The sequence below is a fragment of the Aplidium turbinatum genome, chromosome 6 (genome assembly GCF_918807975.1).
Source record: "Aplidium turbinatum chromosome 6, kaAplTurb1.1, whole genome shotgun sequence".
NCBI lineage: Eukaryota > Metazoa > Chordata > Ascidiacea > Aplousobranchia > Polyclinidae > Aplidium > Aplidium turbinatum.
The window spans coordinates 16,526,876-16,549,528 of record NC_137477.1 but is presented as its reverse complement, the minus strand read 5'-3'; the positions used below and the strand labels follow the sequence as shown (position 1 = coordinate 16,549,528).

The 22,653-nt window shown below is 36.6% G+C and overlaps 1 protein-coding gene and 1 pseudogene across 5 annotated transcripts in view; one reads left to right on the top strand and one right to left on the bottom strand.

Moving 5' to 3' along the window:
• The first annotated feature begins 11,541 nt into the window (after positions 1 to 11,541).
• Positions 11,542 to 22,653, top strand: part of LOC145772097 (rho guanine nucleotide exchange factor 28-like) — a 74,448-nt gene continuing 63,336 nt past the window's right edge. For 4 of the 5 annotated variants that reach the window (XM_082583930.1, XM_082583928.1, XM_082583929.1 and 1 more), the window contains exons 1-3: positions 11,543 to 11,635; positions 16,127 to 16,170; positions 20,176 to 20,326. In XM_082583930.1, coding sequence (XP_082440056.1) covers positions 11,608 to 11,635; positions 16,127 to 16,170; positions 20,176 to 20,326 — 223 coding nt within the window. In that variant the 5' untranslated portion in view covers positions 11,543 to 11,607. Of the gene's footprint in view, positions 11,636 to 16,126; positions 16,171 to 20,175; positions 20,327 to 22,653 lie in introns of all 5 variants that reach the window. The other variant, XM_082583931.1, reaches the window with a different exon arrangement.
• LOC145771689 (uncharacterized) lies at positions 17,052 to 17,817 on the bottom strand (annotated as a pseudogene).

Here is a 22,653-nt window from a genome sequence, read left to right as displayed (position 1 = left end):
ATTTAGTAACCAACCTTGCCGTATCATTATTACCTGGAGATCAAAGCCAGACATTGTGACGTAAAACTTGAACTAAATTGCGCTTGATTAGTGTAGAAGTACCTGTACTCCTAGTCCTATCGATTCTTAGCGAAGAATTCACCTTTGTTACGCTGATTCAATGTCATCAATCCTCGAAGCAACGTAAAAATCGAAAGTTTTCCTCTTTGAATGGAAGCTAAGGGATACAGTATTCACATTTTCTAGATGCGCGCTAGAATGCGCTGGAAAATACATTATTGCAATAATTGTTCGTGCCATGCAATGACGATTTGCATCGCTAGTTCCTGTGTTATTTCTCGGCGGACAAATATGACCGATCTAGAACTAGATGGTACTTCCCGCGGACATCACATGCTGTTACAGCGGACATGTCCGCCGTGAATTTCGAGGCCTGAGCCTACATTATAAAGCTTGGCGATATACAATGGCAGTTAAGAAACCAAGGGTAGATTGAAACAAGGCAGATTGAAATGGCGAATTGGCAGATTGCAGAAAGGGCAGATTGAAACCAAGGGTATGAAGTTGAATCTTGAAAAAACAAAAGTGATGGTGAGTGGAGCAGAAGGAACAGTTGTTGAGAACAAAGTAGATCCCTGTGGAATATGTGGCAAGAGAGTGATGAGAAATTCAATGCAATGCAAGGAATGTGGAAAGTGGGTACATGTGCAAGATGTGCTAATGTCAAGAGAGCGGCAACAAGATTGGCGAAGTGTTTTGTTTGTGGGAAATGCAGTAAAGGAAGGAATGAAATGGAAGGCCATGATGATGAGTTCTGCCATGGCATTGAAACAGTGACAGACTTCTGTTATCTGGGTGATCGGATAAATGGAAGTGGTGGATGTGAAGCAGCGGTGATAACAAGGGCAAGATTGGGCTCGGCAAAGTTCAGGGAATGTGGGGAAATGTTGCATGGCAGAAAATTTTCACTAAGGATGAAAGGAAAAGTATATCGGAGCTGTGTGCGGCCTGCAATGCTATATGGTAGCGAGACATGGGTATTGAGAGAGAGTGAACTGGCAATCCTGAGAAGAACGGAAAGGTCAATGGTGAGAGCAATGTGTGGGGTGAAAACGAGAAGGGAAAAAAGGACTGACGAATTGTTGAATATGCTAGAGATGAGAGAGACCATAGACCAACTGGCAAGGGCAAATGGAGTAAGATGGTATGGACATGTGATAAGGAGGGAAGAAGGAAGTTTTCTTAGAAAGGCACTAGATCTAAAGGTGGATGGGAAGAGGAAACGCGGTCGTCCAAGAAGAACGTGGAAACGACAAGTGAAGGATGAATTTAAAAAAGTCGGACTGAAGGAGGAAGATGCAAGGGACAGGGTGAAATGGAGAAAAGGGATTAAAACAATTGCTGCGCAGAAACAATCAGCCACCCCCACTAGGGTGTGTCGTGTGCCCCCAAAAATTTAAAAAATGGTTAAAAACAAAATTATTTTTTTTGTGGGTGAGGCTTGACTAAAAAAGCAAAATTACAAAATTTCAAAAAATTTGGTCAAGGTTTAGGTGCTCCACATCCCAATTGCCTGTATCCCCTTGTTGGCTTGACGATAGGGTGGATTGAAAAATTTTTTTTTTAATTAAAAAAAAGGGGGTCTAGACCACTGACAAATTGGCTAAAAACAATAACAAAACTGGTTTCAGGGAGTTGTACCACATATTGGCCGTTCTACCCCCATTTTATGGGGGAATACCCCCAAAATTCTCAAATCGGATGTAACTTTGGAACTGCTGGTGCTAGGAACATGAGTTTGATATCAAATGATGCAGAATCATAATGTTTCTATCTGCTCTATGAGGATTTTTTGCCTTAATTTCACTAGAAAAAAAGTTATGACAAAAAGCGTATATTTGACAATGTTTTCGACAAAACGGTAGCGCAGGCACAAGGTAATGGGTAAATGCACATGCTGTACTGCATATGTTAATGCAGGTCACAGATGACTTGGATACTTTTGCTTATTGCATCTGCAATAAATATACAGTATGGTATGCATAATATACGGTACACACTACACATGATGTAGAGAATACAAGGGTTAATCGAGAGCATGTAGGCAGTGGTCTAACGGTACAGTAGTGTGACTGGAAATACAATATAGTGCTCGTGTCATGTACACACACAGTAGCAAGTAACAAATTTACTGCACGACCTGGGGGTTACTAACTGGACTGTTCAAAGTGTAGGTGCATAAAACAAATACTGTAATTAGTAGACATAAATGGTGATGGGTAGACTGTGATCTGCCATGAAATCATTGTCAAGGAAATACCAGCACACAGATTGATATACTCCATACTGCTGCATGTGCTAGACTACCTGTACTACAACTACTACATTGAGACTTTAGCAACCAGCACAAAAAGGTGAACATGTCAATCTAGTGGGAATTCCTTCTTGCTGTTGAATTCTTTCATAAGTTGACGAGATCGCACCTTCTGACGAATCAGTCCATCCCTTCTTTCAAAACCTACAGCATATAAGCTTGCTTTAACAGTCACTAGCTTAACGTGACACTCCACTGCTTGGTTGTGGCAAGGATAATCCATCCGCAGAGGTTTGTCGATGACATTGTCAAGCTGTTGATCTGCTAGCGATCTCATGATAGGTGGCTCAGACTTATGAACTGTGCCAAGCTTCACAAGTTGGTGGTATGATTTTACTTTAGTATTAAGCTGTGGCACAAGAAATCTGCATATTGCAGGTGGCATGGCTGGTAAAATTTCCTTTCTCAGCTTTCGATTTTCATCTTCTGCTTTTTGTGAGGAGCCAACATGATTCTTGCTTTGCTTTTCCTGTGCTTGTGCACCTAAGGAATAGATTTGTTGGCCTGCTGCTCATCTAACTTGGCAGTCTTCATCACCTAGCATTCCAACAATGACATTTTCAGAGTGAGCGAATAATGCATTGCATTCCAAAACCTTCTTGGAAATCTTTGACTTCTTGGTTTGGGAAGATTTCTTTGCAACATGTTGAAGAAGTTTTTTGACCTAACAGATAAATGAATTGTGGTGTTTTATTTCAAACCAAGGTGGGAAGCAAACCTTGATGCAGTACTCAGACAAGTTCATGAAACTTTTGGAAGGGTTGATTGCATGAGTGTATTTACGAAGTAGCCTACAAGCAAGTGTTAGCCACCTTGAATGACATAATTCCCCGACTGACAAAAACTGCAAGTCTTCATCAACATTCAACATGCCCAATTGCCCAAGCACAATGCAGGCATAATCTATATATTACACTGGTCAACAAAACTTGGTGTATTTCAGCTACTTATGCACGACATGGCCTGGATTTCTGCATATAGCAAAATACGTATAATATATATGTGCAATAAACGCAACGTCAAATCTTCCACTTTTGACAAAAGTAACAATTTGCTGTCATCATATCTCACATACCTGACGTGATAGGATAAATCTGAGGTCAGCTTCGGATTCAGCACCCCAAAATTACTCTAAATCAATTTTCAAAGTTCATAGAGCAAAAATCGTGTAGACCAGTGTTATGTTAAAACAAGGTATTTATGGAGTATGGGGGTCGAAATTCCTGTATTTTTAACTGCAATGTGGAGCACCTAAACATTAATATTTTTTGCTGAAACTTCATATTATTGTTGTTTCAGTGAAACCTCACCATTGAAAAAAAATAATACAAAAAATATGAACATTGGGGCACACGACGCACCCTAACCCCCACTAGTGGGGAACAAACCGACGATGGATTATGATGATGATGATGAGTTAGACGCAAACAAACATCGATACTGACAAACAAACATCAGCATTTTGAATGTAAGCAGTCAGTCGGCTAGAAAGTTTGCCCCCCCGGCAATTTTCAAAACCCGGCGCCTATGGCCGAAGTCGCTGATTGGAGTTGCTGAAACAGCTCACCAGTCACCACGCTATGTATCTTGAAATAATAGTTGACAAACCGGATTTTGGATTAAGGTTATTTTGATAAACCGAACCTTGCTTTCGGGTTAGGGTTATCAAATTAAGATTACACTGGAATGATCTATTCATTTCCAACTAACATTTCTAGAAAAAATTACAAAGAAAAATTCACACTCCTTTTGTGGTGGCCCATAAAAATTCAATGATTAATTAAGGGGAAAATTATGAAATGTTTGCGGGAACTCCAATCAGCGACTTCGGCTTTGTTCTATTTTTTTCTCTCGATCTTTTCCATGGGCAAAGTGTTCCAGAGACGAAATAGGTTGCATCCTTTGACTTATGATGCTAATTTGAAAGCGAAAAGCATGACTTGTAGATTGACTCTTGAATGGTGAATTTTTGATTAAGAGCATTTTGCTGAATTTTGATTTTTTTACCAATCTGTTGCAGTAGCAGGCACAAAACAGAAAGGTTATGACTTCTTTTGCTGTTTAATCTATTCTATATAATAATATATTGTTGCTGAAGAAAAAAGTTAAGGTACGGTACCATACTCAGATACTGAGCTTTGGGGAATGAGATAAGGTTCTCATTATACTAAGCCTTCGGCACTAAAGAGAGTAGGGTGGCCGGTTCCTTTCTCTCGGCCGCCTTTACTTCAGCAACTATGCCCACCTAATTTATTACACTACACCCTGGGTAGAGGTGAGTGTTGTTTTTCAACAACCAGCTGAAGCCGGGAGTCGAACCAGGTTTGTATAATTGGAAAGCCAATGCCTTATCCGTTGTGCCATCCCACTGCTGTTGCTGAAGTAGCTCAGTAGTATTTCAACAATAACCATTATTTGCAACTTTACCTCACTAAATAACTATTCAGCGTACTTGCTTGCTTATTTAAACACTTAACCAGTGTAGCAGTCTGGACCTCATAATGGCCCAGAGGTTGCAGATATTTATTTATTGCTTCTAAAACCGTCGCTAATGTAGGCTACCAGTACATCAAATAATCTGACTGACAATTGTAAGTATTAACTGGGAATCATCTTCACTTTGGTCCTGAAAGATTATATAGCCTGCCGTATGTTGCTTAAATAAAATGACTTGCGTTTGTCTGGTAACTATATAATATATACTAAGTTCCTGATTATTATATAGTCACCAGAAGAATGCAATTAATTTTATTTATCAAATGCCTGGTGAATAGACCTCCCCAATCCCCGGACTTTCTTTTGTTTTCATCTATATTGTGACTTTTCTGCATGGGTTTTCAATGCTGATTTCAAAAATATGCATAAATATCTTTTTCGATCAACGTCTGGGAAGTTATTTGCTGTTTCTTGGTAACAACTTTTCATAAAAAGTACAAAAATCCCCTTTAAAACCCCTTTACTTTTAACCTAGTATACTGATATCTAGATTATCTGAAAGCATTTCTTCTACTGAAGAATTAAAAAAAAAAATTATTAAAATTGGACAATTGGTACCAGAGTTATGATCGTTTAAGTACCCAGATTACGCAGTCACGTATGACTGATTTTTGTTAATTTATTGCCAAATGATACTAGAAAAATGGTGAAAGTTGCTGTCAAGGGGTTTTTGGGGGTAAGGAGTTCAAAAAATATATTAAAAAGTGTCTCAGAGCAACAGAAAAAAAGTTATTAATAAATTGATACGAACAGTCACGCATGAATGATTTTGTCGCAGTCGCTTCATTCCTACAACGAGATGTATTCCTTAGGCACCACAAACGTTAAATGCCTTGAGTCATAAACAGTATAACGTGGAACCGATCATCTCAATGTAGCTAACATCTGGGTACCCATTGCACTAGATGTTAGAGTACACGCTTCATTGCTCGGAAAGAGCTCTGATCAAGTGCAAGATGGTCACAGTCCGCCACAATTTCAATAGCATCTCTCACCCAGCATAATGTAGTCTATGTATCTAAATCATGTGGCAAAAAATAGATTAAGTCAGCTGAACTTAACGATAACCTTCTGTAATGCATTTCAGGTTTCACTATTGATCAGTTAGCATTTACTACTTGTATCTTGTATGATTATATAACGTATTGTATACACTTCTGTCTAATATTCCATGTGTATTCATTTATCCATCATGGAGCTGAGGAAGAGTAAAATGAACAATGGTGGTTTGCTTGGTAATTTGCAGCCTTTAAAACATTTTAAGGAAGGACAATTTAGACCAACTACTGGAGATGTTCTTCAAAAATACATATATCATCTTCAATTAAATCCTTGCAACCACCAGAGTGGGAAACTCGCAGCTTGGGATACAGCAGTATGTCTAGCAAAAGTATGGCAGCCTGCTTACATTCCACTGATGACAAAACAAAACATCCAAAACAAAATTATTCATTTGGTTGATGAATACAAGAAATACAAACATGCCAAAAAGGAATCTGCTGCATTAATTAAATTCCGAGAAACCAGGGTTGTTGGTATTTTACCCGACCCAAAAAAACTCGGGTGTTTTTTTTTAATAAAACCCACTTAAAAAAAACCAAAAAAACTCATAAAAAAACCCAGAGCATCATATTTGTCCAGTTTTTATTGGAAAATTAAAAAAATGAACAAAAACACTACAAGGCACTTAAAACAAACTTTAAATTCAATTCAATTCAATTTATTTTTCTTTGTCAGAATACAAAAGAAAACATATTGATATGATATTGTGAAAAAGAAATACAGTAACAAAACCAACAAAAGGCAAAGGTGGCAAAACCATAATGGTTTAAGACGTGCATAAAAGGATCTAATATTGCGGTATATGCATCGATAAATATAGTTAAGCACGGCCACCAAACCTGATACATTAAAACAAGTAGATGAATAAGTTAAGAATCAGTCGCCTCCTCGTTCCTAAAACAACTGGAGCGTCAATTCTTAAAGCAATGAGAACACGACTGAACCCAACAACATCACAAAAACAAACTAATACACACACACATATTGTAATTACATAAGATATTGTAATTAACACAAGGAATTAGGACTTAAGGATGTGATTGTGAAGTAAATTTCCAAGAATAAACTCAAAACGCAGTGGCACAAAAATCAAGTAATGTCACTTTGTGTATACTACACTAAAACTCATTTATGCAAGAAGGCATTATAGTTAAACTGGTGAAAGTACTACTCTACTGTAGTCTGTATAATATATATGATGTGAATTGCAATTTAGGAGGCTATTTACCAATTACAAATTCTGGATTCTAACGCATGGCTGTTTCAGAGCATTTTCCTAAATGGCCATTGGCCACGAAATCGCTCAATGGCTCATCCATTACTATATATAATATATATATAAATGATAAAAAATATTTAAACATGATGGCATAAATGCTCCTTGCCTTCAAATCTAAAGCAAATGATGCAATAATGTGATTTCTACCACAGTAGCATCAACTTGGTATAGAAATCAGTGGATGATGCAACATCCAACTTGATCTTGAAATTAATGGAGGATGCAACATTCAAGCAACAACAGCCCTAGTGCATTATTTTATTGAGTTATGCAAGCATGTACTGTGAGTGAAAGGCACTTCATTCGTAAAAAGTAGTTTTGAGGTGAAATAAGCATGAATCTACCTTTTTTTTGCATCTTTTTTAAAAAAACCCAAAAAAACCCGGGTTTTTTAAAAAAAACCCGGGCGGGTTGGGCTTTTTTAAAAAAACCCGGGTTTTTCTCAACCCTGCGAGAAACACTCACAACACTATTTGTGATATCTGCTAAGAATGCCGAAAATCTTATTAACAAAAACAAATCGTTGCTACCAAAAGATAAGGTAGAAGGTATACAGTTTCTTAAATTACTTGAAACAAACCAACCAGCATCTCTTGGACCCCTTTGAAATGCTTCAAGAATTATGCATTGAAGAATCGAATAAAGGTAATAAATTATGATGTATGTTTGTTCCTCAGTGCAGATTCGACTTAATTTATTGGGAAGATGACGAGGAGAGTAAATTAAGTCCTGAGGTAGATGGCTGAGAATTTGCATTTATTTGTAAAAAACGTCTTGTTTATGCATCCGTATCAAAAATTAATAGTATGTTACTTTAAAAATCATTGGGCTGTTAAGCATACTGGGAACAAACATACATCACACTTTATTACCTTTATTCGATTCTTCAATGCATAATTCTTGAAGCATTTCAACCTCTTTCTATCAAGGGGTCCAAGAGATGCTGGTTGGTTTGTTTCAAGTAATTTAAGAAACTGTATACCTTACTGCCTTATCTTTTGGTAGCAACGTTTTGTTTTTGTAAATAAGATTTTCGGCATTCTTAGCAGATATCATAAATAGTGTTGTCAGTGTTTCTCGAAATTTAATTAAGGCAGCAGATTCCTTTTTGGCATGTTTGTATTTCTTGTATTCATCAACCAAACGAATAATTTTGTTTTGAATATTTTGTTTTGTCATCAGTGGAATGCAAGCAGGCTGCCATACTTTTGCTAGACATACTGCTGTATCCCAAGCTGTGAGTTTCCCACTCTGGTGGTTGCGAGGATTTAATTGAAGATGATATATGTATTTCTGAAGAACATCTGCAGTAGTTGGTCTAAATCAGGGGTCGGCAAACTGCGGCCCGCGCCACGCGGGCCAATTGCGGCCCGCGGACAAACTTTTTGCGGCCCTCGAACGATCTTACTTTTAGTGCATAAACTAAAGTTTCAACATTATCTACGCATGAATTTATTTTATATCATAACAAAAAGCCCTTTAACATGTGTCCCGACATTTACTCGGTAACTCCCATGTATGATACGCTACAAAATCTCTCAAAATTATGGTCTGACGTTACTCAAAATTATGTATGCTACCGCACTGTCGAGGAATGACGCAAGCGAAAGCACTCATTGATTATGTGTAATTATCAGTGCCGGATTAACCAAGTGCGCGGCCTGTAGCAGATTGATTTGATGTAGCCTACAGATAATGACTGGGAAGTAATTGAATATTTTATAGATTTGATATTTTTTTATTATAGTGTAGCCGCTCTTGCCCCATCATGTTTCGCAGATAGGCTAGCTTTTAATCAACTTCAATTTATGAAAATGATCTCTCTCCACTACAATTAGTTACCAACTTACCATCACACATAGATAAATGCGTAACAAATTGTCAATGTTAGGAAACGTGGTGTCAATATTGTTTTCTTCAATCGAAGTGAACTAGTTGAGTTCTGGAGAGGAGCAATTAATAGCAATGTGCTTTACGAATTGGTGTATGCCTTGCGACGTGGCTCCAGCGCAGATTGTAGGCTGTCCAATGCTGCAAGGAAATCTTCCACCGGGAATCTGTCTTTAGTTGATATCCGTTGCATCTGAAACTGAACGGCCACTGCCTACATTCTCATCGTGCGTTCGATTTTGGAGAATTCTTTTTGTGCTTGTTGGTCGGTAATCCGGCACTTGAGTCAGCTTCTGCGCCACTGACTCAACCTTAGCGAATTGTTCTCTAAAAGTTTGTAGGGATCTTGTCCAAGGCAATCGGCAAGATTGATACTCTTCTCACTGGTGTACACTGTACAGTACAGTCGAATAATCTTAGTATCGTGGGCTCGTGGCACTCGATCAGGCAGTTGCCTCCAGCGGAAATTACTGGCTTTTAAAGTTTACAATAATTAGGAAGGGATAAGACGTTGGGACTAAGTAATTTAATCCTACAACTATAATATTCTCCCATGCCATTTCAGTTTGCAAGCCAAAAATTACTTACCAACCATGTTCGACAGTTTTTTTGCTAAAAAGATGTTTGCTCACCAAGCGCGGGGCCTTGTGAAGCGTGGGGCCTTGTGAAGCGCGGGTCCCGTAGCAGGTGCTACATCTGCTACTATAGTTAATCCGGCGCTGGTAATTATGATGTAAGAGAAGCGAAACTGATTTATGCAGTAACTTTCCACAGTATTCAGTTGGGATGAGCACTTTTCAGAATGCACTATTCAGAAATCAGAATGAGAGTTGCAGGTGCGCCATGATTTTAAGGATAATGTGGCGATTGTTTATAGGTTGAAATTTATGCGGCCCGCACGTTACCGGAAGTTTGTAGATTTGGCCCAGTAGTACAGAAAGTTTGCCGACTCCTGGTCTAAATTGTCCTTCCTTAAAATGTTTTAAAGGCTGCAAATTACCAAGCAAACCACCATTGTTCATTTTACTCTTCCTCAGCTCCATGATGGATACATGAATACGCATGGAATATTAGACAGTAGAACTGTATACAATACGTTATTAACTTATTATTATAATCATGCAAGATACAAGTAGAAATGCTAACTGATCAATAGTGAAACCTAAAATACATTACAGAAGGTTATCGTTAAGTTCAGCTGACTTAATCTATTTTTTTACCACATGATTTAGATACATAGACTACATTATGCTGGGTGAGAGATGCTATTGAAATTGTGGCGGACTGTGGCCATCTTGCACTTGATCAGAGCTCTTTCCGAGCAATGAAGCGTGTATTCTAACATCAAGTGCAATGGGTACCCAGATGTTAGCTACATTGAGATGATCGGTTCCACGTTATACTGTTTATGACTCAAGGCATTTAACGTTTGTGGTGCCTAAGGAATACATCTCGTTGTAGGAATGAAGCGACTGCGACAAAATCATTAATGCGTGACTGTTCGTATCAATTTATTTATAACTTTTTTTCTGTTGCTCTGAGACACTTTTTAATAAACTTTTTGAACTCCTTACCCCCAAAAACCCCTTGACAGCAACTTTCACCATTTTTCTAGTATCATTTGGCAATAAATTAACAAAAATCAGTCATGCGTGACTGCGTAATCTGGGTACTTAAACGATCATAACTCTGGTACCGATTGTCCAATTTTAATAATTTTTTTTTTTAATTCTTCAGCAGAAGAAATGCTTTCAGATAATCTAGATATCAGCATACTAGGTTAAAAGTAAAGGGGTTTTAAAGGGGATTTTTGTACTTTTTATGAAAAGTTGTTGCTAAGTAACAGCGAATAACTTCCCAGACGTTGATCGAAAAAAATTTTTATGCATATTTTTGAGATCAGCATTGAAAACCCATGCAGAAAAGTCACAATATAGATAAAAACAAAAGAAAGTCCGGGGATTGGGGAGGTCTACTGGTGAGTGGTGAGCAATCTCTCTATTTACCATTATGTTGCTTGGTAATCAGAATTGAGCATTTTGACAATGACAGGCTTGTTGATAACTTTGTTAAGGCTCAAACTAAAGGTTGATAAACTTGGATTGTGCAGTTAACTAGATAAATTAGCAAGTGGAATCTTTTGATTTGTGATGGCATCTGGGGCATTACACAAACAGGTTTTGAGGTTTCCTCCTAAAAGCATATATAGAAGTATCAAATAGTAGATTTTACAAATTTTGAAAATGATAACGTTTGTTCCATAGGTACAATAATACATAATATATGAGTACTGAGTAGTTTTGTTGCAGACATATAGTGTGGTGTATATGCTGTATTTAATTTAAATTAAACACATTTTTGCAGAAATTTTAGCGCTGTCTCTGATACTACTTTAAGATTTTACTCAGACAAATATCTTACAACCTCGAATGCTCATGCCATACAATCACCGATTATTTAAAGCAATTCTAAGGTTTTTTGAAGAACATTAAAGTGAACTGAAACAATGTATAGAGGAGAAGCAAGTGGTAAAGGTTGGTATCATATTTATTGTATGGTATAGGACATTCATGTGATCATATGATAAATGTATTTACGATAGATCGTACTTACTGGAATGTAATGAGACTCTAGTGACTAGTGAGGTGTTAACCAATATATAATAATTATGTAATAGTAATAATGGTGTTGCAAGCACAGTACCGGTAGTCCTTTTTCACTTTACATAATAAATACAGGAGGAGTTACCACAGTACAGTACCACAGTACCACAGTACAGTAAGCACAGTACCGGTAGTCCTTTTTCACTTTACATAATAAATACAGGAGGAGTTGAAAAATGAAACAGAATACTGTACTACCAGTACCAAAGAGACCATCAACAGAGAACAAACACCAAGAAAACAGTCAAATACTACCTAAGGCAGTGATTCCTAAACTTTCTGCAACTCCAGCAAACTATTCAAAGGCGCCCAATGAAAAAAAGTTTGAGAACCACTGACCTAGGTGTTGCATCATAAACACTTGAACCTCCACTTCGAATACAATGAATTATGACACAAACAAATGATGCACATTGTGTAATCTGAAAGTTTGTGCAAATTATATTATTTAACTCCTGTTAACTTTTAACCCATTTACGGCCGGTGTCCTTTTAAAAGGACATCGTTTTGAATGCATCAGTATTGCATTATCTTATTTTGATTGAATCATTTTGGACTTGCTAGTAGTTGTTTAGGGTCTGTTTTGGAAGGTGTTGATAAATATTTGCGAACAACGTACTTTTTCTGAGTTTTATGAAAGTTTGAAAATTGTTGAAAAATGAGAAAAGCCAGAAGAAGTGAAGTGAGGAGGAGCATGCAAGTTTTATTGCCTATTAGTAATAGATATGAATTACGTATCTTCATAGTTTGACACTCTATAATATTATGCTTCCTACTACACTCTAATTTGTGTAAGAGTCATTCCATTATAATTCAACCAATTTTGAAGAAATTCTACACCACCATCTCTTAGATTTTCTTTATTTTTACATGTTTGGTACATATTTTAGACTAATATTCATAACTGTTGGAAATTGGAATTTTTTTGATACCTTGTGTCGTTTTCAAGTTATCGCAATTTAAAATTTGACATTTTTGCCACTTGTGGCACCATTGTGCATGGGAATATTTTGGGAAAATGTTCTAAAGTCACCATTTCTTGTCCAATTATGATGAACGAAGTGTCTATTCCCATGTTCTCATGGGTGAGAAATTCAATTATGCTATTAAAATATCAAAAAAACAATTGCTTGATATGAAAATCCTCATGTTATTTTTTAAAAGTTACTCAAAATTTAAGGCCCCCCCACTACCCCATGATTGCATAAATTTTTTTCTGATTGGCTCCATTTTGTAAAGTGATTGTTTATTTACCAAGAAATGAAAAATCTTTCACTGAACTTTTCTCTAAGTGCTTTTATCACATTAACTATTAGCATACCCGTTGCAATTCCATCATAGACTGGGCCTCCAAAGCCATATTATGACATGACCATCCAAAGCTAAATTCGATTTGATGACGAAACCAATGCTCGGTCATGAGCTGGAGCCGACGACTGTCAGTGGTGTATACCGACTATACCGTATAGCTATGGTTTGTGCCGCCCGCGGCGGACCATGATTTTGCACCCCTGAACGCGTAAAGTAGGAACAAGAAAATATAATTCGAGCCAAATCCATTTCAAAAAAAATTTTTACTATGGTTTTTCGTTTATTCTGCCGCCACAAGCTTCCGACCAAGGGGGAGACTGCCTACTGGGGGGGCATCCTCCCACTAGCTGCGCCGATGGTTACGTAAATATAATATGTTCATCCAATAACTTTGAAACGCCCTTCAAGAAAGATCTGACAAATTTCTACCGAAGCAAACACCTGCTTATGTTAAGGTATTGCGAGATTTATATTTGACCATGTGGCCGGTGACCTTTTAAAAGGCAAACAAAAAAATGTATCAAAAAAGCAAAAATCATCAAATTTTTTTAAATTAATTAAAAAGTTATGGCAATACAACTTTGTGGCTGAAATATTTCCTAAAAAGAGCCATGGGAACTTGTAGTGCCTTTTAATGGGTTAAGTGAGTTTCTCTCATACTACCTGGAAGACTCCTATAGTACCACAGCTCGGGAACCACTGACCTAAGATATATCGTATAAACCACGGTACATTACTGCAAGAAACATCGTAATTACGTGGTAGTACAATGAAGATTCTGCATAAATAAATAAAATAATAACATTATGTGAATCGCTAGTCCATAGCAGTGGTAGTCTACCAGTTTTTAGACAGTGCTAGGTCAGTTTGTTTAATCAAGAAAATTCCTTGAAATTAACAAGTTAAATTTCTTGAAATTGTTACAAACAATTTTTCTTTAAAATAAATCATTTTGTTAAGGTAGATTAAGAAAGAATTCTTGTCACATGTTATCTTTACTGGAAGCAGCTATTTGAAGAGAAACAATGTTGTTTTGTGACTAAAGAGCAAACACAATTGTGGACCTGGAGTAATGTTCAGACAATCCATTAGCTCACTTAATGGTTGCTTCCAAGCATAATATTTGTAAGGTATGTCCAGTGTCTTAATTCAGAGAAAGTTGTCAATTTTTCAAAAAGAAACATAATGGTAAAAGTTATTACATACTTTGTGAAAGAAACTTTCTGATTGACCTTAGAAATGGCAGTCTTTTTGATATGTTTTTTTTGTTACTGCTTCTGGACTGATTTTGGAAAAGCTAAAGTTAATATGAGGAAAAGTACCTTTGAAGTAGCCTACTAGACAACTATGTAAATGACAACTATGTAAATGAGTACATGGCATTTATGAAAATCAAAAAATTTGAAAAGAAAGCAAAAATATGGGTCCACGTTTTTTAGGAGCTTGCCAAATATGTGTGCGCACTGTGGCAACTGTATGGCGTCTGGTCATTTAGGTGCTATTCATATTCAGTGTATTATGATCAAAAATTGTATTGAATTTCCTCTTCCCCAGTACCAAAATCGTGCAACCCCACTGAACATACCCTCAATACAATGTGGTTCACTGGGTTGAGAAAGCCAATTATGTCGTCTACATAAAACATTGTATGCGAGTGTTGCATCATATTGTTTGTTTTAAATACAAAATCTATTCAAACATTTGTCAATGCGCGCTGACTATGATAGGCTAATTTTATACAATATAACTTGCTGGTTATAATTGGCAAATGGGCATTTTTTAAAATTTATTTTAATTCGAAAAGTATTTCAAATGCCCCCCTCCCCTTGAGAAAATCCTGCGTAGGCCACTGTCTGCAGTATTATGATAAAGCATTTAATGAAATAGACTTTAGTGGGAATGGCACCTAAATGACAAGGTGCCGCACCTAAATAATCTTACGCAGCAGTGTGCAGTGCACCTATTTGGCAGGCACCTAACTGTCTGCATCTAAGTAAAAAATGTGCTCTGGAAATGAATGGGTATGCAACTATGCATGTGCAGTATTTTAACAAAATTAGAGGAACATTGTGAGTTGGTTGGAGAGTCTAAGGATCAGTATCTTATACATTTACGCCAAAGAATAAAACAAGTGTGATACTTGCAAATCATATTTTTTATCATATAGGTAAAATTAAAATGCATGTTTTGCAATGCACTAAATATGCCTAGGTAAAACAAGTTAAGAACAACAAAGTGTATTTCACCGATATTGGAATCATTTTAACCCAGCAAAACCATCACATATATTGTATGAAGGTGGTAAAAAATGTGCAGAAATTCTTGTTCATACTTCATAAAGAATTGCAGCATGTGTGGTGCAACAGCTTTGTGTCTGCTTTATATTGTAGAAAGACCAAGGAAATCTTCATGCAAATTTTACATTCGCTGCATTGTATAATGTCATGTTTGTGAATTTTTGATTATCTTGCTTTTATATGCTAACTTTGCTAGGTGCCATTTAACTCTAATTTTCTCAGACAAACCCACAAAGTGGCAGTGCACTGATTTTTCGTTTTGAAGTCACTGTTTTTACTGTTCCAAACCAGCAACTCAGTCTGTTTTTACATTATTTTGCAACATGCGCAGACGTTAAATCAATGTACAAAAGGGCTGTTTTGCTATCTGGATGCAAGATTGATAACTTTCCTATATATCTCACAGAGGCTTGCTGAATAGGCGTCAGTCATGCTCCAATGCACCTTTAAGGTTTTATTGGGCTTTGTTTCTCCATCCTTCAGCCATTTGTAATGTTTAATGTCTGAAACTCCATTGCTTTTTTCTTTTTGTCTTCTGTATGGTTCAGTTTAAATGCAGGTTTGATTTTGCTGGGACTCCACATCAGTAGTAATAATAATAATTTCAATTCAAGAATTCAGTGGATTTTGTACAAGAGTCTTCTATTCATATTCAATAGGCTAGCCTATACAATTGCTATAATCTACATAACTATAATCAAATCTGTAATAATCTTATTCTTGATTGCACTACAATTGTTTATGTTTTGTTTAGATCTGACAAGAATGGAGTTACTGCCAGTATCTGCACCAGTTTATGTAAGTAAATGTTTTTTATTGGTTTAATCTTCTGTTTGTCTTGGACTTCAAAAGTGTTGACAATTACAGAAGTTTTTAAATTTCGAACATAGTTAATTGGTTCCGGTTCTGGCCGGAACTGGCAAAACTGTAGGTAAAATATGAATAAGCTTACATGTTAGCTTTTTGTATTTCTTAAATATGCGTTCATGCTTTGTATGTTTATTTTCGGAATGGCCCGTTTCGGTGAGTCCCGTTTTGGTGAGTCCGACTCGGTGAGTCCGATTCGGTGAGTTCCCTATTTGGTAAGAGCCTTTTTCGTTGATTTTTTTTTAATTATTGGGTACTGTAGCCTAATTATCATTGCCGTTATAGGGTTAGGGGTTAAGGTTGGGGTTACGGGTTAGGGTCTTATTTCAACGTTTAGCGACGTTAAAACGATGTAAAAGCAACAATGATAATTAGGCTATGGTACCCGATAATTTTCAAAAGAAATTTCAAAAAAATCACCGAATAAGGCTTTCACCGAAAAAGGCTCTCACCGAATCGGACTCACCGAATAGTAGCAGACCCGTTTATTTTGCATGAAGTAAGCAGACATTAACTTCTTTTGTTAAATTTTTTTTGCACCAGTAGCCAGTACATCATCATCCATTTTTTTTTAAAGAAGCCTGGTCTTTATCCCGAAACATCATGGTTGACCAGTTGTCTGCAGCGACTTCTCCATCTCTCTCTATTGTTGGTATCTTTAACTTTTAGGTTTCTTTTGTTTATGTCATCTTTCACTGTATCATCCCATGCTTTCTTTGGCCTTCCTTTTCTCATTTTTCCTGTCGCTACCTTTTTCCAGACTTGCTTTGTCAAATTGTTCTCCTCCATAAGTTCAAGATGTCCAACCCATTTTAGACGATGACCAGTTGACCACACAAGTACTTTTTAATATTCTCGACATCGGTCCACTCTCTCAAGACATCATTTTTAATTTTGTCGAGAGGTATCTTACCACACATCATTTAAACCATCCTCATTTTTGTTGTTTGCATGTATCTACCTTTTCATTGCCCAGCGTTACTTCAATAACACATCACGCTTCTTGCACATGCCTTGTACAACCTTCCTTTTAATATGCGAGAAAGCATTCTGCCACAAAGGGTGCCTGACAAGTGACAACTTTTTTAACTTTTTCCAACCTACATGTATCCTTGCCGTCACTGCTCTGCTCTCTGCTGGTGCAATTATCTATTTCTAACATATCTCCAAGATTATGGAACTTCATAACAACTTCTATTTCATCGCTTCCTAGTTTCCCATGCTTCTCGTACGTTGCATCAGCTACAATACCCTCAAATCTTCTACACTCAAAACGCATCCCACTCTTTAATTTTCCATGAATGCCTGAACATCTCTTGTGCACCCAATACTCGCATTTAATACACTAAGTAGAATTGCTCTTTACACTCTTGCCACATATTGCGCATTGATCCAAAACATTGACTGTCAATACCTCTTCTGTACATATCATTCTTGTTCTCATTGCTTTCGTTTTATTCACATTCATTTTTAAACCTTTGTTTTCCAATGTAGTTTTTCATCTGATATACTTTTCTTCTACCTCTTTCCAACTGTCTCCTATAACACTAACTGGTCAGCGTACAAAATTTTTTTCATTGTCTTAAATCTAGTTCATTTCTGAGTACCGTACTGAATCTTAATGAACATCCACTTTCACTTCAAACCATTCTGAAATTTTATTTTTTAGTTTCATTGCTGTCTCAGCTTCCTTGTACATTTCTATCACTGCTCTATTTCATTCATTCCTAACACAATCGAATGCTTTTTCTAAATCAATGAAGACAAAATACAGTTCTTTTCCGACTCTTTCAAATTTTTCTAACATCTGTCATATAGCAAATATAGGTGTCCGACGTTTTCTTTGTAAACAGTTCTTCGTAAAGCAATTCTTCGTAAGCAATTTTTCGTAAAACAATTCTTCGTAAAGTTAATTCTTTGTAAAACAATTCTTCCCAAAGCATTTATTCGTGCATGCAATGGAGATTTGATGTATACGAAGAAATGCTTTACGAAAAATTCTTTTACGGATTTCATTTCACCAACAACTGTTTACGAACAATTGTTTTACGAAGAATTGCTTACGAAGAATTGCTTTACGAAGAATTGTTTACGAAGAATTCGCCTATAACCGCAAATATAGCATCTACTGTAGCTTTCCCTGGCGTAAAACCCATTTGAAATTCTGTCGGATTCGCTCTTCAAACACTCTTTCCAAACCTTTCATCAAATGTTCAAGCATTTTCAGGCTTTGATAGCTAGTTAATCTTTGGGGTCTGCTACTATTCGGTGAGTCCGATTCGGTGTGTTCCTAACCTCTAACCCCTAACCCTAAAACGGCAACAATGATAATTAGGCTACGGTACCCAATAATTTAAAAAAAAAATTAAAAAAATCACCAAATAGGGATTGGACTCACCAAATCGGACTCACCGAAACGGGCCATTCCGACATCTTTGTGTCATCTTTACCCTTCTGTATAAAGTGGTATAAGCACATTTTTTCTTCAGCCTCTTGGCATTTCTTCCCCATTCATTATGTCATTACTCATTACCAATCTGTGCTAGGATATGTTCCATTGCTTAATATTGCACAAACGAAATGCCTCAATTGGTATGCCACTTGGGCCAGCTGCTTTGCCTGATTTCATTCTGGACATAGCTCTCTTCACATCCTCTACTGTAATTTCTTTTACGGGTCCTTTATTTTGCTTTAATTCAAGAGTGTTATCCCACTGATTCTCTTTATTCAATAACTCTTCACAGTACCGTATTCCTTCTATAATTTCAACTTGTCTACCTACTCCATCTTCAACTGCCAATCTTTATTTCTCATGCAAGAGTTGTCAACAACATCACTTTCAGGCCTTCACCTGTGTTCTCGCCATGCGATAGATACATTTCATGTTTCTTCCACTCTCATTTTCTCATTCTTTTGTGCATCTTTCCTTGCATGTTTATGCATTGCATTTGCAATCACTCGTTTTGCTTTATTTTTGTATTCCACGTAGGCTACTCTGCGCTTGCTTTGTCACTTCTCTCTTTTCTCCATTTACGATACTTTGCTTTGTTTCTTTTAAAACTTGCTTTACTGCATCATTATTCCACCACCAGGTTTCTTTTTTACGAAAACCTTTTGATACTCCACAAACCTCTTTCATCATTCGTGCCACTCTTCTGTTGATGATTCTATGATGCCGCTATGATTCTGGAATTCACACGTCGTACCTCAATCACGCTATTTACTAAATCTATTTTTATCATCATTCCAACCCCACCATAACTTAGTAGAATCTCCACTCCAAAACAATTTGTATATATATTTCTTCACTCCCTCTTATTTTTGTGTTACCATAATATTTATGTATGATTTTTTGCAATCCTACTACATCCACTTTACGTCTTTCCAGCATATCCACAACTTCACTTTTTTCTGACGTTTGAGCCAACATTTTCTGTACCAAATCTGAAGGTCCAAATTTGGGTTGCCACCCACTATGTGAGGAAGGTCTGCTACTATTCGGTGAGTCCGATTCGGTGAGAGCCTTTTCGGTAAGAGCCTTTTTCGGTGAGTTCCCCATGTGGTGATTTTTTGAATTTTTTTTTTAAAATTATCGGGTACCGTAGCCTAATTATCATTGCCGCTTTTACATCGTTTTAACGTCGTTAAACGTTGAAATAAGACCCTAACCCCTAATCCTAAAACGGCAATGATAATTAGGCTACGGTACCCAATAATTTAAAAAAAAATCACCGAATAGGGCTCTCACCGAATAGTGAACTCACTGAATCGGACTCACCGAAACGGGCCATTCCGATGTGAGGACCCCTGATCTAGATAAGCTAAGAATGTGGAAGGTAACATAATATTGGACATTAACAACCGCAGGATTAATTTCTATTAATTAACTTCAACTAGGGCTTGTTTGAATATTCACGTTTTATTTACGTTGTGTAGGGTGGAGGGCTTGTTGTGGCTTTTCTTCCAGAAGATTACCAACTTCCTGATGATATCCGTGCATTTCTCGTGTTCAAGGGCAGTAGACAGCGACAGGTGACCGAAGCAAAAGTCTCCTTGGAGGACAATGCGTTTCATGCCGTTATTCCAGGTATGTGCATTTAATTAGACATTAACTTTGTTGAATAGAGATACCGGTCAGAGATCCGAGATACCAATCGTGGTTAGCCACTTTTTGTAAAGAAAGGTCTATTTAATAAAGGGTCCGTATGTTCAAAATGGCTTGGCCATGTAAAAAATGGCTAAAAGTTTGCAATGTTTGATCTTTTTATTTATGTTATACCGAAGTTTACCTCATTATTGCTTTCCAGGCATCAGCATGTGTTGATCTGAAAACAGAACTTGTATATATATATCGCTCACCTAGAACCGAACTATGTTATGTCCACTTTTTGCAAAAATCACTTTTTCAACTTTTCTTGGGTTTTGGACATAGCTCTATCTGATGGCATGCTCAGATTTCTCTTATGTCTATTATTTTAGCTTTTACCCTATGTTAAGTCCTGCAGAAATTTCAAAATTTTCAAACTAAACTGTGCTATGTCCTTATCTGGACTTAACATAATGTCAACCTATTAACTGTGTCTGGACATAACATAAAATGTTGGACTTAAACTAGTTGCTACTTTTGACTGATTGAAAATGCTGGACATAATACATGTTGTGAAAAGGTGATCTTCGAGTTTATTTATTGATGGTAAATTCTCAGCACCTTTATACCATTGTGTCACTCAAGATGACATAGGCTGGTCGCTATATGGGTCAGAGAACATCCCACAGCTTGTTTTCTGTGTGACAGGCTGCTATTTTGACAAATTGTTAAAGCATTAAGACCGACCTTTCAGTTTTTCTCCAGTCCAGTTTTTTCTTCAGTTATTCAAAACCAATACTACCATAGTGACAGTCACTGATTAATTTATCCAAGTTGTTGACTTCAAAAAATTTGTGAATGATTCACCACAATACTCACATATCATGCGAGGCTCAAATTTTGATTCTGACGTGAAAAAATACTGTGGAGCAAGATTATGCTATTAAAGTTTTGCAAGGTAAATCCAGTCAAGCTATACTTCAAGTACAAATATTCAGAGCCTTTCAGTGAGATAGACTTCATGAAATCAAGTCGACAGAACAGCAGACGACTTGCAACTGAACTTTCATTGCCGTTAGTTATGGAACTACCCAAACGTTACAAATTACAGCTTGTAGTAAAAAAGGACAAAAAAGCCGATTTGATGAAGTTATGCAAAAAACCTCATTCCTCCACACCACCACCACTTTTATGCAGACATTCCAGAAGTAGCTGAACAGTGAACACCAATGCTAGTTTTGCTTTTGTTTCAGCTGGACTCATCTTGACTACCAAAAGAACTGTTGAAAATTCTGAGATCCTAAGTATCAATTTTGCTGATATTTAGGTTGCAGAGTTATTGTCTTTCCTTGTAATTTCATTATGTTGTTTGTTCGTTCTGTAGATATATACTGTTGGAAATTAGCATAGAGATTTTATTTAACCATTCCTTGAATTCTAGTTTTATGAATGCATCATTGGTTTGTGACAATGATTAAGGTTGTCAGATCAACTAATTTAGTAAATATTATACAGTATTGTTTAATAAGTTACAGTGTTATGATTGGGATGTTTTTTTTTAATGTCCAGATGTTAATTTGGTTGAGCTGTTGGAGATTATTTCAAAGTCTGATAAAAGTTGGTGATTAGGCAGCTAAATTAGAAATTCAGAAATCTTAGTTATGGTTCTATCTAACAAATGTGATTGCAGCATAGAGCAATAAAGCTTTAAATGTATAGCAATAAAGCTTTAAATGTAAACTTTAGTAAATTTTAGCTTTAAACTAGATCTTTTGAGGAGGTCATGTACCAAAAGTCCAAAGAAGACCTGGCAGATTTTATAGCACTATTGCAGAAGATGTGTAAGAGTATGGCAAAAAAACAATTGAACATAATATCACATAAGTGAAAAGATTGTGTAGTATCAAAACAGGAAATCATGGTTCTGCTGTCAAAAAAGTTTACAAATGCTACCTGGAGGCTACTATCTCAATTTATAGCTCCATCTCAAATTGTTTCAATGTAAAAACAGTGGTTGCAATACTTCAATCGATTTTATAAGTATGCTACGTCCGTTATTTTATGAAATTACCAGTTAGAATTTTCAAAATCAAACAATGTTAAGTCCATCCGATACTTAAAAAAACACTATATTGCTCACCCTAGAAGTTGAAAAGTATCATAAATGATGCCTAACAACCAGCAAGATATTACTAGTCACGCTGGTACAAAATGTTGCATATATATCGGGAGATAATTTACAAAAACCCAATTCAAAATCTATTTTCCTGTTTTTCTCAAAACTTGAAAAATGGACATAACATAGTTTCGGTTCTAGGTGAGCGATA